General features: G+C 44.5%; 1 protein-coding gene and 1 long non-coding RNA gene across 2 annotated transcripts; one reads left to right on the plus strand and one right to left on the minus strand.

Moving 5' to 3' along the window:
• The first annotated feature begins 260 nt into the window (after positions 1 to 260).
• On the plus strand, positions 261 to 7,748 carry LOC125553282 (COP1-interacting protein 7). The gene is made up of 13 exons (XM_048717103.2): positions 261 to 683; positions 999 to 1,178; positions 1,301 to 1,421; positions 1,498 to 1,540; positions 2,127 to 2,179; positions 2,283 to 2,344; positions 2,653 to 2,805; positions 3,093 to 3,289; positions 3,675 to 5,185; positions 5,677 to 6,624; positions 6,855 to 7,230; positions 7,309 to 7,365; positions 7,458 to 7,748. Exons 1-13 carry the CDS (start codon positions 625 to 627, stop codon positions 7,514 to 7,516), a joined length of 3,819 nt encoding a protein of 1,272 aa, XP_048573060.1. The 5' UTR covers positions 261 to 624; the 3' UTR covers positions 7,517 to 7,748.
• A 1,298-nt stretch (positions 7,749 to 9,046) lies between these two features.
• LOC147977485 (uncharacterized) lies at positions 9,047 to 10,786 on the minus strand. The gene is made up of 2 exons (XR_015601921.1): positions 9,582 to 10,786; positions 9,047 to 9,333 (listed from the first exon to the last, which is right to left on the minus strand). It is a non-coding gene; the product is annotated as an uncharacterized LOC147977485 (long non-coding RNA).
• Positions 10,787 to 15,680: the final 4,894 nt, after the last annotated feature.

Here is a 15,680-nt window from a genome sequence, read left to right on the forward strand (position 1 = left end):
GCTCATTGGTTCCCAGGCTGTCTCTCTCTTAGAGTAGAGTATTGGAATCCAATGCCATCTTAGGTTGTTGGCTAAATAAATGATATTTTTTATCTCACAATAATAGAGTGAAGCAGTACCTTCAACTCCTAATAAAACCACCGAAAAATCACAACTGGATTTGTTTCCTCCCTCTGGCTGCCTGGGTCTGGATGGAGCTCTTGGTTGTGTTCACTCTCAACTGCTACTGTACAGCTTAGCATCCAGGCCAGTTGTGACATGAGAAGGACTGCACATCCTCCATTTCTTTCTCTAAATATAAATAAAAAGCAGAGCAGAGCAGCCTCATTTCCTCTCTCTATCTCTCTCACTGAGCAGCAGCACAGTGCTCCCTTCTGCGCTCTCTTCCCCCATTTTATTTATTTATTTATTTATTTTACCATATTTATCCTACCCTACCTCTCTATCTATCCCTTCTTCTTCTTCCTCTGAATTCTTGCATTTGCTCCTGCTCCTCCCCCATCCCATCCACGGAGGTTGCCACTTTTTCTTGGCCGTTTTTCTCTTCTTCTACACCTTTGGCTGCTGCCGCAAGATCTGAACTGAAGCCCACCGACGGCGACGGCGACGGCGACGGCGACGGCGATGAGGCCGGAGACGCGGCTGGACTCGGCGGCGTTCCAGCTCACCCCAACCCGCACAAGGTAATCTCCAACACTCAAACTCGCCCCCAATATACGGATCTGCGCCGCCACCAAAGCTCTGCTCTTTCCGCCACACCCAACTGCCGTTATACTTGTACTACTAGATCCAATCCAAGAGATACTAGATACTAACATTCATACTTACTTATCGCTGGATTTGTGCTCCACTTACTGCTATGTCGCATTGCAATCTGCAACCCCTTTTGTGTGTTTTGAGTGTTTGTTTGTTCCTCTGTCGGCGGCAGCAGCAGCAACAAGAAACAATTTTTATGTTTCTCCCCTTATTTTATTTTATTTTATTCTATTCTATTGCAGGTGTGATTTGATTGTGATAGCGAATGGGAGGAAGGAGAAGATTGCCTCCGGCCTGCTGAATCCCTTCGTCGCCCACCTCAAGGCCGCCCAGGAGCAGATTGCCAAGGGAGGCTACACCATCCTGCTAGAGCCGGATCCGGGGGCCGACGCGCCATGGTTCACCAGGGGCACCCTCGAGAGGTTCGTCGTCTATCTGTCGCCTGTCGGTTGGTCGTGTTTCTCACTTTGTCTGCCGGTTGCTGACGGCGATGGCGGTGTTAGTGCCTCATTTTGTGTGGTTGCTTCTTTCTTGTTGGCATTAGGTTCGTCCGCTTTGTCAGCACGCCGGAGGTCCTGGAGCGGGTGACCACGATAGAGTCCGAGATACTGCAGCTCGAGGACGCCATCGCCGTCCAGAGCAATGAAAATATTGGACTCAAATCTGTAAGTACCGAGTGGTAATCTGTAATGTACTTGACACTGATGGCAGAGTGATGACTTGTTTGTATGCCTTTGTTAGGGAGAAGGCCATAATGGGAAACTCGTGGACTCGTCCATGGAAGGTACAGGAGATACTACTACCAATTTCATTTCTCAACATTTAGTTGCGCAGTCACAGTATCCACGAAGAAATCTTCGGCAATGCTTATCCGTAACTGAAATAAAAATCCTCTGCTGTGCGTTGCTTTGAGTTTGGACCACAGAAACTTTTTGTATGGCGACCGCACCGCTGTTTTAGAATCTATCTATCAGTTATAGAATTTGGTGCGGTGTACCATCCATCAGTCACAGCTGTTGAGTTAGCTAGCCAGTTAGGTGCATGATGGTGGACGCCTCAAAAGTATTATTAGGGTGGCTGTACTTGTACAGGGGAAATGACAATTAGGGTGTCATGTTTGATTGACGACCTATCTTTTATTTGTGTTTATACATTGTCTTCTGTTTCACCTAACTTATATTGGAAGCTGATTATTCTGTAAGATGGATCTAACCATCATTAAGTGCGCACGTTTTCAGGACAATTTACAACCACATAAAATGATTCTGTGGGAATTATATATGTTTTCTCATGATAGATTGATCTGAACTGGGACATGATTTTGCATCCCTTTTTCCGTTGGTAAATTTACCTGACATGTCCCTTCACAGGTGGCAAGACAGGTTACAATACTGATGGTGATAAGGCACTTGTTCTGTACAAGGTAAGGTTGTACGGATAAATTAGAACTGCATTTTTTTATGTAATAAATGTGTCATGGTAAAAGGGTATCATAAGTAACTCTGATGTTCTTGTATCAATGGCAGCATGACGCACATCCAGCATCCCCACTGCAGAACGACGACGGAGTGCATGAGGAGCATTCAAAGTATTTATATGCATAAGCCCCCTTATCTCCATGATGTTTTCCTTGAAGACGTTTCATCTCACATTTCTGTATTGTTTATATGAAAAATCTGCACTGTCATAATTCTTTTTTTCATGGAGTAACATATGCTTTTATCTAATGAACGATTGCTCACGCTCATTCTATTCTAAAATTCAGCTCTTTGTTTACTTTATCTCCACTTTTTAGGATGATGTATTATTTTTTTGGAATTTCTTTTTTGGAAGAAGTATTTATCTGCATGTTGGTAAGGTGTTAATGGAAATATATATTTTTACAATGTTTTGCAGAGTTCAGCTTCTCAGAGTGCTGGAGACTCGCAAGACTGTCTTGCGTAAAGAGCAGGCTATGGCCTTTGCACGTGCTGTGGCTGCTGGGTTTGATATAGACAACCTGATATATTTGATCTCGTTCGCAGAGCGTTTTGGTGCTTCACGCTTGATGTAAGTACGACCTTGTTATGGACAAAGTAGTATCATGCTTGATGTATCAGATCTTTCCTCTGGATATGGTTTATATTCCTCTAGATGATGTGAACCTGAGGCTGCTGACTAATTTGCGCTGACTCCATATGAGAACTGCATAATTTATTGCATTCCATTCTGATGCTAATTATACAGTCATGTCGAATGTTATTGCAATGCACAAGTAGCTTAAGCAATTTCTGTGAGTGCATTAGTATCAAATCTGTTGCGCTAACTACGTTCATTGGTTTGCTATCAATTAATAGGAAGGCATGCACACAGTTCATTGATTTGTGGAGGCAAAAGCATGAAACTGGACAGTGGATTGACGTTGAACCTGAGACAATGTCTGCACGCTCTGAATTTCCCCCCTTCAATGCTTCTGGGATTATGTTTATGGGAGATAAGGAAACAATGTCTGTCTCTAATGGAGATACAAATGGCGAAGATGCTGCTAAAGCTGGTATGTTGGTGCCATGGCTTAACTTACTACTTTCCAAATGCTCACTTTGTTCAGTATTTATCTTTGTAGTTGATAAGTGGATTTTATTATCTTCAGGATTGTTCACTTTATTTCTTCCATACCGCCACATTTTATTTTAAGTTTTTGTTATCTAAAAATTGTGATCCAAATTATTCCTAATATACAACCGCCTTCTGTTTATTTTTACATGGCAAATTTTCTTCCAATTTGAAATGGCCCCTTTGCCTGGTAATTGTGCAGCCATATTGAATTTGTACCGTTTCTTTTGTCAATCTGCATGCACAATTGATTCATGTTTCACCTTTTCTTTTTTACCGTGAGAGGGAACTTGGATCTGAGGAATCGTTTTTCTGTTGCTTGACAGATCACAGGGCACCTCATCACCCCCATGAGTACCATCATGGTCCATATCAATCAGGATATCCACCATGGGCAATGCATCCTCCTTACCCCATGCAAGGCATGCCACCATACTACCCTGGGGCGAACCCATATTACCCTCCTCCCTACCCCCCAACGGATGATCCCAGGTACAACCGTTCAGAAAGGAGACCATCAAGGAGGCACTCAGCAGATAGCAAGGACTTCGACAACTCCGATGATGAAAGTGATGACCAAAGCGGTTCAGAGAGGGAGAGTTCTCATGGCCGCAAGTCGAGTAAAAAGGGCAATCGCTCGGGCAAGAAGAAATCTAATGTAATTGTCATACGCAATGTAAATGTAACATCAAGGAAGAAGCATGGGTCATCAGAGAGCGAGTCAGGCTCAGGCTCTGATGTGGCATCAGAAGATAGTGACGATTCACACAGAAAATCCAGCAAGAGGAATCATAAGCGCTCGAGTTCGAAGAAAAAAGGGGGCAAGAAAACCATTGAGTCTGAAGACGAGTACACCAAGGATGGAATGTCTAATGGGCAGCAAGATGGAGATCAAGGAAACTGGAATGCGTTCCAGAACTTCTTGCTGAGAGATGAAGAGAAGACAAGAGATAATAATGACGCGGATATGTTCGCCAGTGAAAGAGAGCCACCACCACCACCTAGGAGGAGAGAGACCACAAGAGATATGGATGATCCTATTCTTTTATCCGAGCGAGGTTCTGCTGATGTCGATGAGCGAAATGGAATACCTTTCAACACAGCCAATGGGAGAATTAGGGCCAGGCAGATGATGTCTGGTGATGAACTCATGATGTCTGGGGAAGGTCGGAGCTTTGTGGATGGTGACATGAAGGAGATAGAAGCCGGAGGTGGGGGATACAGAAGAGGGGCAAATGATGACTTCATGGTTTATGGACATGACAACTCAATGGACAGGGGGAGCTCCTTGGACCCCCTTGCCGAGGGGCATTACAAGAGACCCACTCTGGAGGAAAAGAAGAATGTGCACGCTGTGGATGAGTCCTTCATGATACCTGTTAGCTCCAACTCGCCGGATAATAATCTTGGAGCTGACGGCCGTACTGCCGTTGACATAGATGCTGAGCTTGGCACAAGTGTTCAGAAAACATCGGATGCCAAGGCTGGAGGTGAACTTTTCTATGAGCCAGATGAATTGATGCCAGAGCGTGGAGTCGAAGATGTTTCATTTGGATATGATCCATCAATGGACTATGATAGCCACATGCAGATTCATCCTGACGTCGGCGTTGAAGATGCAAATGCAGAGGATTTATCAGCTTGCGTCGAGGATGAAGGAAAGATGCCAGCAAAAGACAAGAAGCTTAGAGGTTCACAGGAGGGTTTGGATAAAAGAAGGAAGGATGCCTCAGCAAGGAGACTGTCAGCGCCCAAAGGCCCACTAACTGATGCGCAGAAACGTGCACAAAACCTACGCGCGTATAAAGCGGGCCTACAAAAGGAAAAGAAGGAGCTGGTAACTTTCCATTTTACCCATTGAATGTTTTATACCTCACGAGACTTAATTTACTCATCTTTTAATATCCTCCTTTGGAGCTCGTCACTTATGCCCCCCTCCCCCCCCCCCCGGTCATTCTCATTTGGTGCTGTTTTAGCTCCATGCACACAGACCAAGGATTAAATGTCTTTTAGACACACTGTTTCCTGCCCCTGTTATTGGTACAACCAAAATGGCTATATTAACAAACGAACACCAACTTATCAAGACGAGATACTTTTTGCTCGAGGTAGTATGAGCTCTTAGTTTGAATTTTCTGGTCTCTTGTCCTATTATTTTATTTGTTTTCCAAGAATCTTTTAACTGTTTGCTACACGATAATTTTAATGTAAAAAAATGGCATGCCCTCGCTTGTCCTTTTGATAGGTTTGTTCTTAATATCAGTTACCACCTAAGAATTGTAGTTTTCTGCTGCATTGCTCAAACCAGTGTTTTTCTCGTATTTTCAGGAAGCCGAACAGATTAAACGGCTCGAAAGGCTTAAGCAAGAGAGGCAAAAGAGGATCGCTGCAAGAAGTGGCGCATCTAATCCAACATCAACACCGCCGCAGGCTAAAGCAAAACCTTCTCCAAAGGTTTCTCCCAGTACCCACAAGAGTTCGAAGTTCACTGACGCTGAACCAGGATCCTCTTCGCCTCTAAGAAAAATTATTCCTGCCAGAAGCAGTACCCCAGGGAGTGATCCTCACAAAACAGCCAAAGCAAGCAAACTCGGCGGTGACAGCTCAAGTGCAGTGAGCAAGTCAACCTCATCACTGGCTGAGATCAAAAAGGAGAAAAGTGGCAGAACTGAATCGTCGATTGAGCGATTGAAAAAGCTTGCTGAACCTAAAAGCAATGCTTCGACTGACCATCCTTCGAATCCCAAGTCAGCGAGCGCGGATCACCCACGGAGAAGAAGCTTGCCGTTGCCGGAAGATGTGCAGACCAAGAAAATCTCTGCTATAATGCAGCTCGACGAGACCAAGTCGGCAGCCCTACCAGAGCTGAAAGTCAAATCCCCCCGAACCCCTGCCACTGTCGTTGTGAAGAACAAGGCGGCGGCTAAAGTAGCAAAAGAGGCGCCACGTGGTGGACCTAAAGCACATGCTACTTCAGAAAGTAGAGATGGAAAGAAATCTTCCAACGGTAAAGTTTCAAGGGTAATCAGCAGTGATGACAATGTGGTGGTTGAGAAGACCGTCGTGATGCTTGAAAACGAAGTGGTCTCTACGCCTCCTGTTGTTCTACCTCCTGGAAGAAGTGCAGAGAGCGAAACTCGCAGCGATGACCGAATGGACTATCCCAGTCTGGAGCAGGAGTATGTTGCCATCAGGGCTCCACCTTCTCCCGTTGATCTTCCTGAAGATGCAAATCCTACCATCCATGCATCTGACAACCAGTTGAATTCCTATGAGGTATGTATGATCCAACACTAATACTTCCCCTGTTCATTTACCTGATGCTCTGTTCTTTGGGGTATCTGTTTTGCTGTGTCTCTTCATTAAGTACTTTTGAGCTCGGATTATCTGTGCAGCAGCCTTCGACTAAAATGCAATGTTATTACCATGCTATTAAATCAAACATTGCTTTAAGGTTTGTTAATTAAGCCGACATTGATAAGAGAATTACTGCTTGTTATGGCTAGGTGGATGTGCCTGAGTACAAGAAGGATGAGCTTGAGAAACCAGCCCCGCTGGCTCCAATGGAGGAGAAGCCTTATGAGGCCCCTTTTGCCAGGGTAACATCATTGGAGGATGCTTCAAGCAAGACTCCTGCTTACAACCAGCACCCGTTACCTGCGCAGGAACCCGAGACACTTGCGCGTGCAGCGAGCGTGAGGGCACGCGTACCTGAGCCTGCTGCATATGCAGTCTCAGCCGAGGAGACACATGGAGAAAATGGCAAGCCTCGAAGCAAAGAACCGAAAGGCTTCAGGAAACTGCTGAAATTCGGCAAGAAGAGCCACACTTCAACGATGGATTCTGATGCATCGTCAGTCGACGAAGCCCCTGCAGGAGATGGTAATGAATCAATTTTGATTGCACTATTGCAAGCGCTCGCTCATTGCTGTAACTAACCGTGCTTCATGTTTCATTCAGGTTCGATGCTGAAAAACCTCATTTCACAAGACGACTCTGCAGGCTCTTCTTACAAAGGTATGTACCGTAAATGAAACTAGCATAAGTTAATTTTCTCCCTGAAATGAAATGAAATGAGATAAATGTACATGTTCACTTCACAAATGCAGCTTCTCGGTCCTTCTCCCTGCTGGCGCCATTCCGCAAGAACAAGGTGGTCGTGCTGTGAGGATTTTCTTGTACTATTTTTGTTGTTGATGAGGCCGGCCAACAGCTTGATTGGGTATCGATTGAGATTATTAGTTTGTTGATTTCTTCTAGTAAATACATACATACGTGCATACTATTTCGTATATATATACTTGCACTGTACGCTTGTGTTGTGTTGTTTGTAAGCAGTACTGTATGTGTAATCTGTCCTTTACATTGTATTACAATCTACACATCAACTCTTGCTCCTATATACTTGTGGATCGACTTGTATTGATCTGAAAAGCGGCGTATTAGTTCTGGTGTATATACAATGAAGAATTACTTTCATGAATTCTACGCCCTTTTTTCCAAGCTTTTTTGGACGGAGGGAGTAGTAGTTAAGAAGAGGAAGAGCAAATATTCCGGAGAAACCATTTTTCAAGGTCTTAAAAATCATTTTTGAACTCCCCAACAACCAAACATGTACTTGCGAATAGGAAGAGCAAATATTCCAAACATGTTGTTAAGAATGCAAATAAATTTATCTCATTGATTGAAACTATGGATGATTAACCTTTTTTGTAGCCACTTGTCAGGCCAAAATAATAAAACATGTTCACAGGTTAACGTGCCTATGCAGAATGCTTTTGAGGAAATTCATACAGAATCCTTTCTCAGTGTGCTTGCTTGATCAAGTAATTAAAAAGAAGCATATGCAACAGTAAAGGAAAGAAGCTATTGCCCATGTGAAGATCAAGTAATTTTAGTCTGAGTCTAATCTAGTTTCAAGTTGTTTCATAGATCCGATAAAATTTATTGGCGGTATGCTCAGTAAAAAGTTGTAATGTTTCTGACAGACAAAAGACCAACTGAATAAGCATGGGTGCACAAAGATGAGTGAGAAGTGGCCAAGTTGTACTCATAATCTTAGGCTTCTAAAGGGGTGGAATGTGTTGCTTCTGAAGCACCCAGAAACCATATAAACATCTAAATTTATATACTGAGCATTCATGACAGTTCAAGTAACAACATCAAAATCAAGGAGAGATAGGTCAGATTACACAAAAGGTTCCATCTTCTGAGAAAAGAATACAAAAAATTCGTATTAAATTTTCGTATTCTGAGAAAAGAACAGATTTTTCAGTGCTGTAGAACATGAATAGGAAAACAAATTTTGCATATTAAACAAGCAAAACGGCTGACAAAACCATGTAGTTTCATAAAATCGGTAACTCGACAGTTGCAGGATGCTGCAACATCAGCAAGAAAACATGTGCAGTTCAAACCTGCAGTAACATCAGCACTTGACTAGACGTAGCACTAATTAAATCCACGAGATTAATTACGGCACACCAGCAAGCCAGCATGCAGAAAGCATTGTCATATGATCTCTTGGGAGACAGAAACCACTAGCTCTGGATGCCACTTCATCTGCTCATCAGTTGTACCTCTTTTGGGAGATGAATTTACAATTTAGAGATTGGATCAAAGCTTGGAGGACTAATTGTAAGTTTTCAAATTGGGAACACTAGCTAAGATATTGTGTGCAGATGCATTTTCAAGCAGATTAAACAAGAAAGCACATAGCTGATGCTGCAAGAAATTAGAGGTTAATTACAAAGGCAATCCATTCCCCTGCTTACACACATCAACAACACGGGGAAATTATCAAGCTTACTGACCAAAGGCAACAGCACTATGAGAATACAAGCACCACTGCACTAAACAGCTACTGAATACTGACACGGTTAATCACAAGTAGTCATCTTTCCTATTGATGATAGTGGCCTCCTGCGCTTAAAGCATATTCAACCATATGTTACCGGTGCTTCACATTTCAGGGGCTCATCCTTTCTGCCAACATAGATTTGTGAGTGTGATTCCAAAAAGAGAAGACATATATAAAATTGCCAATTAGATGTAACGTTCGAGTGTACATAGCTCTCAAAGTTTAGTCGAGCGCACCAACTGAATCATCAAGTAAAACTTTCTTCAGTCTGATTAAACATTCAATATTTCTGTTTGTTGGGCTAACCAAAATATTATTGTTGCTTAAGCGTTGTTCCTAATAAACCAGAAAAGAAGGGGAATAACAAATATACCTTGTGGATTGTGGAAACTCATGTAGGGAATCAAAGCAAAGAATTTTTGTCTCTTCCATATCTTGTTCCACTGTAGTGAGTTAAGACTAATCTGGTACTCCCTCCGTTCCAAATTACACGTCGTGGTATTAGTTCAAATTTGAACTAAAACCACGACGAGTAATTTGGAACGGAGGGAGTAGATGCCAAGGTCCGTAAGCACGAAGACGATATCATTGCCTTCCATGGATCCAATCAGTCTAAGTCCTTCCATGGGATTTTGAATGGGAAGAAGGGTTTTGAGATGGATGGCTCTACGCTGAGTCCATGTCGTCGCTGGCTTGAGCTTGACCACAGGTAGAGGGTTGATCCACTGACATGTGCAAGCCCCAAGCTGCCATCCTCCATGGCCATGAGGATGACGTCGCCGACATTGACAGCCCCCGGCAGCGGCATGTCAATCTGCGATAAGCAATTAGAGCCCAAGTCGTACTTGAGAATTCCTGTAATGTGATCATGCTCACCACGCGCATGCATGCATCAAGTAAACTGCATCTATCTCGGATGACGACAGGGGGCACCGGCATGATGAATGCGTCAACCCCAAGATCAAGACCAGGGCACGGATCGCTCCACTCACCCGTGTTGGGCGAGGACACGCACACCTGTATAATAACAGGATGATCACCATGGGTGGTCATGCCGAAGACGACGACCCTGAAGGCGCCCTCATGACACGCGCGGCCCCGCTGCCGATATCCTGTCCTTTGGGCGCTTCCATCTTGGTTTGGCGGCCTGCCATGGGGTCCCAGACGACGAGCGGCATGGGCGCGCCATAATCCCCAGGAGAACGCGGCCATGGCGGCAGTCCAACGCGTTGTAGTCCGAGCCCGAGTCCCCCCAGCGGTGGTCGGTGGAATCCCGTGGTGGAGACGAAGCGCGGGACGGCGTCTTTCTCCTCCGGCATGTAGTCCCAGAACCAATCGTAAAGGAAGCCCAGCATGGGGGGCGCTCCATGGAGCTCGCGGAAGCGAAGGCCGGTGAGATGGCCGAGCCAGAGCTTGCTGGCGAGGGAGGCGCGAACGAGGCACGCGGGCTCGTCCGGCGGAGGCGGAGGTAAATATCCTCGACGATTCCGTCCGGCGGCATGGTGGTCGGTGGAGGCGAGGCGATGGTTTCGGGAGGGGAAAGTTTCAGCCTTTCAATCAGGTGGTGCGGCCACAGGATTTCAGATGTTGACCGTGAGAGCTGAGAGCATGGTTAATAATATAGCCAGTTTCCGGCTATAAGTCAGTGCCATGTCATCTACAGCCTATCTTATAGCGAACATGTACAATAATAGATCAAAAGAGTGTACTACTTTTGCATCATGTGGCCCACCTTTCATTCTCACAAAGTGTCTAGGAGCACGTGCTAGAGCTAGCTCTTCACGAAGAGCCCGCTTACCTTCTCTCTCCTCTTCTCTTTCCTCCAACTAAGCAGAAATATACTAGTTTATTTCTTATAGCCCGCTAACTCAGCTCTATTGTACTTGCTCTGAGAGGGATGATGGGGACGAGCAAGAAAAGAAAGTAGTGTTTTTATTTTCTAAGGATAACGCTCAACCAGTAGCTTTTTTTTACTACAGCGTCTTACGGGCTGTTCGGCTATCCGCCAGCTCCGCGGAATAATAGGATCTGCAGAGCACCTATTTTCCAGCTCCACTATTTTAGCCTGCAGCTCTGCCAACTCCGCGAGCTGAGTCTGGAGCGGAGGGACTCCGAACACTCCCTTAATATGGTTTATTTGGGAATTCTAGCTAATCATACCGGCTGAAGTAACTTTGAAACATTTTTTACTTCTATAAAGAATGGTGGAGTATCCTTCTCCCCGGGCTCCCCGCGGGCGAAGGGTGTCTCCTGGATGTCCGACCCGCGGTGGCTGGGAGGAGGATAGGGCGAAGCGAGAAGGTGCGGCAGCCAAGATGACAGAGAGGTTCGAGGACATCTTGGTGAAGAGGGAGGAGGCATGCATGAGGTGCTTGGAGATCAAGGAGGAGCAGAAGACGGAGAGGATCAAACTGTTGATGGACGCAATAGACAAGAAGCTCAAACTCGAAGAGAGGAGGGCCATGATCGAAGAGAGGAAGGTCGTGCTCGAGAAAAAAGAGGGTGAAGATCGCCGCCAATGTGTAGGATGCCAAGATGTTGACCTTGAATGCTGAATCTTTGGATGCTGACGCAAGAATGAATGTGCAATCCGTCCGCTTCTAGATGTTTCAACTGCAGAAAAGATGCGTTGGCGACTATGAGGACGCGGCGGAGGCGGAAGCGGAGGCTGCCTACGCGGTGGCGATGGAACCTCCTTGATCGGGGAGCAATTGTCTGGGATTGCCGTTCCGACAGGGCAGAAATGCACGTACTGTCGGACTAATGTTCTTTTGGATTCAGGCATGTAAAAATTAAGCATATTTACTTCTTTTTGGTTGTGATCGGGCATGCGATCCGGCACGCTGTGTTGATCGGATCAGAGTACATTTGAATTTACCGCAGACATATACAGGCTAGGGTTGCATGCCTTTTGTCTCTTAATATGCAAGGTTTACTTGAAGAGGGAGGTTGTCGGCATCTGGAATTCTGGACTTGAAAAAACTACATCAGAGATACCTATTCTGCACAACTCCAAATGAGCTGAAATTTCACGGAGATTTATTTTCGAATAAATAAAAATTATTGGAGAAAAGAAGTACCAGAGGGGGCCACCCAGGTGCCCTGGGTAGTGGGGCCCGTGGCCAGCCTTCGGTGCCCATCTTCTGGTATATAATCTCATTTGTCCTAAAAAATAAGGAGAGGACTTTCGGGATGGAGTGCCACCGTCTCGAGACGGAACTTGGGCAGGAGCACTTTTGCTCTCCGGCGGAGCGATTCCGCCGGGGATACTTCCCTCCGGGAGGGGGAAATTGAAGTAGTCATCATCACCAACAACCCTCTCATCGTGGGAGGATCAATCTTCATCAACAACTTCACCATCACCATCTCATCTCAAACCCTAGTTCATCTCTTGTGTTTAATCTTTGTACCAAAAGCTCAGATTGGTACCTGTGGGTGACTAGTAAGTGTTGATTACATCTTGTAGTTGATGCTAGTTGATTTATTTGATGGAATATTATATGTTCGAGTCCATTATGTTATTTAATATCCCTGTGATCTTGAACATGAACATGATTTGTGAGTAGTTGCTTTTGTTATTGAGAACATGAGAGAAGTCTTGTTATAAGTAATCATGTGAATTTTGGTATTCGTTCGATATTTTGATGATGTGTATGTTGTGATTCCTTTAATGGTGTTATGTGAACGTCGACTACATGACACTTCATCATCTTTGGGCCCAAGGGAATGCATTGTGGAGTACTAATTAGATGATGGGTTGCTAGAGTGACAGAAGTTTAAACCCTAGTTTATGTGATATTCCGTAAGGGGCTGATTTGGTCCATATGTTTAATGCTATGCTTAGATTTATCTTAATTCTTCTTTCATAGTTGCGGATGCTCGCGAGAGGGGTTAATCATAACTTCATAAGTGGGAGGCTTGTTCAAGTAAGAAAAACACCCAAGCACCGGCCCACCACATATCAAATTATCAAAGTAGAGAACACGAATTAAACAAACATGATGAAAGTGACTAGGTGAAATTCCCATGTGTCGTCAAGAACGCTGATGACCGAGGGGCCACCGAAGGGCAAGGACACTTCTGGCCCGAAAATTATTATGACAGTGTCCTGAAGGGCTCCCGCCTTATGGCGGAACAATGTACTAAGGATGTAATCACTAGTGCAGAACCGGGCAATAGCACCGGTTCGTAAGGCCCTTTAGTGCCGGTTCCATAATCGGCACTAAAGTGTGGGCACTAAAGCCCCCCCTTTAGTACCGGTTCAGCACGAACCGGTGCTAAAGGGCAACCACGTGGCACAAGCCAGCTCCGGGGGCCTGGAGCCCTTTAGTACCGGTTGGTAAGACCAACCGGTACTATAAGGTTTGGGGTTTTTTTAGTTTTATGATTTCTTTTTCATTTAATTTTGTGTTTCCATTTTAATTCTTTTTCGTTTGCTGGTATTTTACGATACTACACATTGTACACGTTATGCATATATATATATATATAGAATTTCTAGTAGAACCAATCATGCATATATATATCATCAATGTCTCACAAACCACCATATTAATTAATTCACACATACACACATGTATAGCTATATACAATTTCTCCTACATATGCATGTTGCCTTTGGAGCCAGTGGCATTAGCCTAATTGGTGCCTTCGAAGCACGGTGACAATCGGAAGTGGTTCATAGTGGGTAATAGTATTCTCCCTTCGGATTTATGACCTGGTCGAGCAAAAATCCCGCTATTTCCTCTTGAAGTGCTTCTACGCGCTCCGTTTCTAGGAGCTTCTCCCGCACCTCTTTGAACTGTTAAGAAGGAGATCAATATGCATGTGTATTAGTTGTGTGACTAGATATCGATAATGGTGTAAAAATTGTGAATAGTGTTCTGATAAGCGTACCCATTCCTGTCTTTGAGATCTGCTCCTTTCGGACGCCATCATGCGAATGTTCTTGCAAACGCAGAATGCACACAGATCAGTCCCCTGCGCCTGCTTCAGGGCCTTTACGACAATGGAATTTGATCAGATAATAATTAATCAAGCATGATAATTAAAGAGATGGCAGCTAGCTAGCTAGCTAGTACTACTTAATTACTTACCTTGGGTCGAAACCATTTAAGCTTTTTTTTCCATTCGCCTTCCGTGACGCTGATGAACCTTGCCCAAGCCCTGCCCGCCGACAAAGAAAATGAATAAAGGGGTTATTAAATAGTTCATATCATGAAATGACGAACTAAATAGGCCGAGATATATATTTAATAATGATTGAAATTACCTGTTGACTATCCCAAACAAGATGTTATAGTCAGTATTTGCTTTGAGTAGTGAGTCCAGTATTTCAACTGTTCCGGCGTCAACTTTAATGATACACAAGATCCAGTGAAATTTGCATGCACACACGTTTGCATGTCTTAATTAAGCGGGCATATATAAGCAAAAACATGTAGCTAGCTAGTAGGCAAAAACAGAGAATTTGTAGTACAAGGCAGTGTGACTCACTGGAAGTTGTAAGGAAGTAGTATATCTTCATTGTATTTGAGGCGCTTCAAGAACTCTAGCATGTTGTCCTCTACGTCCTTTTCATGATGTGGATTTATTAGCCATGTGTATTCATTAACGGTGTTTGGATCAATGAACCCAATGCCAAAGCGTCCACCTTTTCTCATTTCATACATCTTCATCCTGCATAATACCACATAAAAGAATATAGTGAGGATAATTACAGGTAATGATTGATCAAAAGGATCACTACAGCAGCGTGAGACTTAAATTACAGAAAGAAATCACTTACAGACAATAGCAACTGACGATAGATTTGTCGAGTGCGTCTTGATTGTATAACTGAAACAGTTCAGAATACTCAACGGACAGAGCTTTCTCATGGAAGTAATGCTCCTCCTTGACATTCACCATGAGGGACTCTCGATTGGAAATCTTGGTAATGTTCATGTACCATTGATGCAATTCATACATTCTCGTTGGGAGGTTCTTGACCTTGTATGGCTCGACCAAAGGTTGGCCCCGGACATATTTCCGTTTTATTTCATCCTATGTAAGCACAGGCATGGGCTCGATTTCGAGGAGTTGTCCAACAGTGATGTTGAGAACTTCAGCTTGCATTATATGGTCCTTGGTTATTACCACATTGCCCACCTCGGGAACGTAAACTGTTTGCCCACAATAATATTGGGCGCGCGTACTGTCACGTGTTGTTGGCACAACGAGCGAGGGGATCGATTGTGCCGCCTGTTCTCCCAGCTGGGGAATGGTTTTCCCGCATTTTTTGACAGCTGCTTGTTGTTTGCTCGATCCTGAGCTCGCCTCCTTACGTAGACGTGCTCGATTTAACTTCCTGATGTGGCGCTCATAGTCTGTGTCAACAGGCTTGGGAGCTGGTGGTTGAGCCATACGAATGAAGTGGTCAATCGTTTCCTCAGGCACTTTCTCCCTTGGCGGCGGTGGCGGTTTTGGTGCA

The sequence above is a fragment of the Triticum urartu genome, chromosome 4A, assembly GCF_056163025.1.
Source record: "Triticum urartu cultivar PI428250 chromosome 4A, HENAU_Tu73, whole genome shotgun sequence".
In the NCBI taxonomy this organism is placed as follows: domain Eukaryota; kingdom Viridiplantae; phylum Streptophyta; class Magnoliopsida; order Poales; family Poaceae; genus Triticum; species Triticum urartu.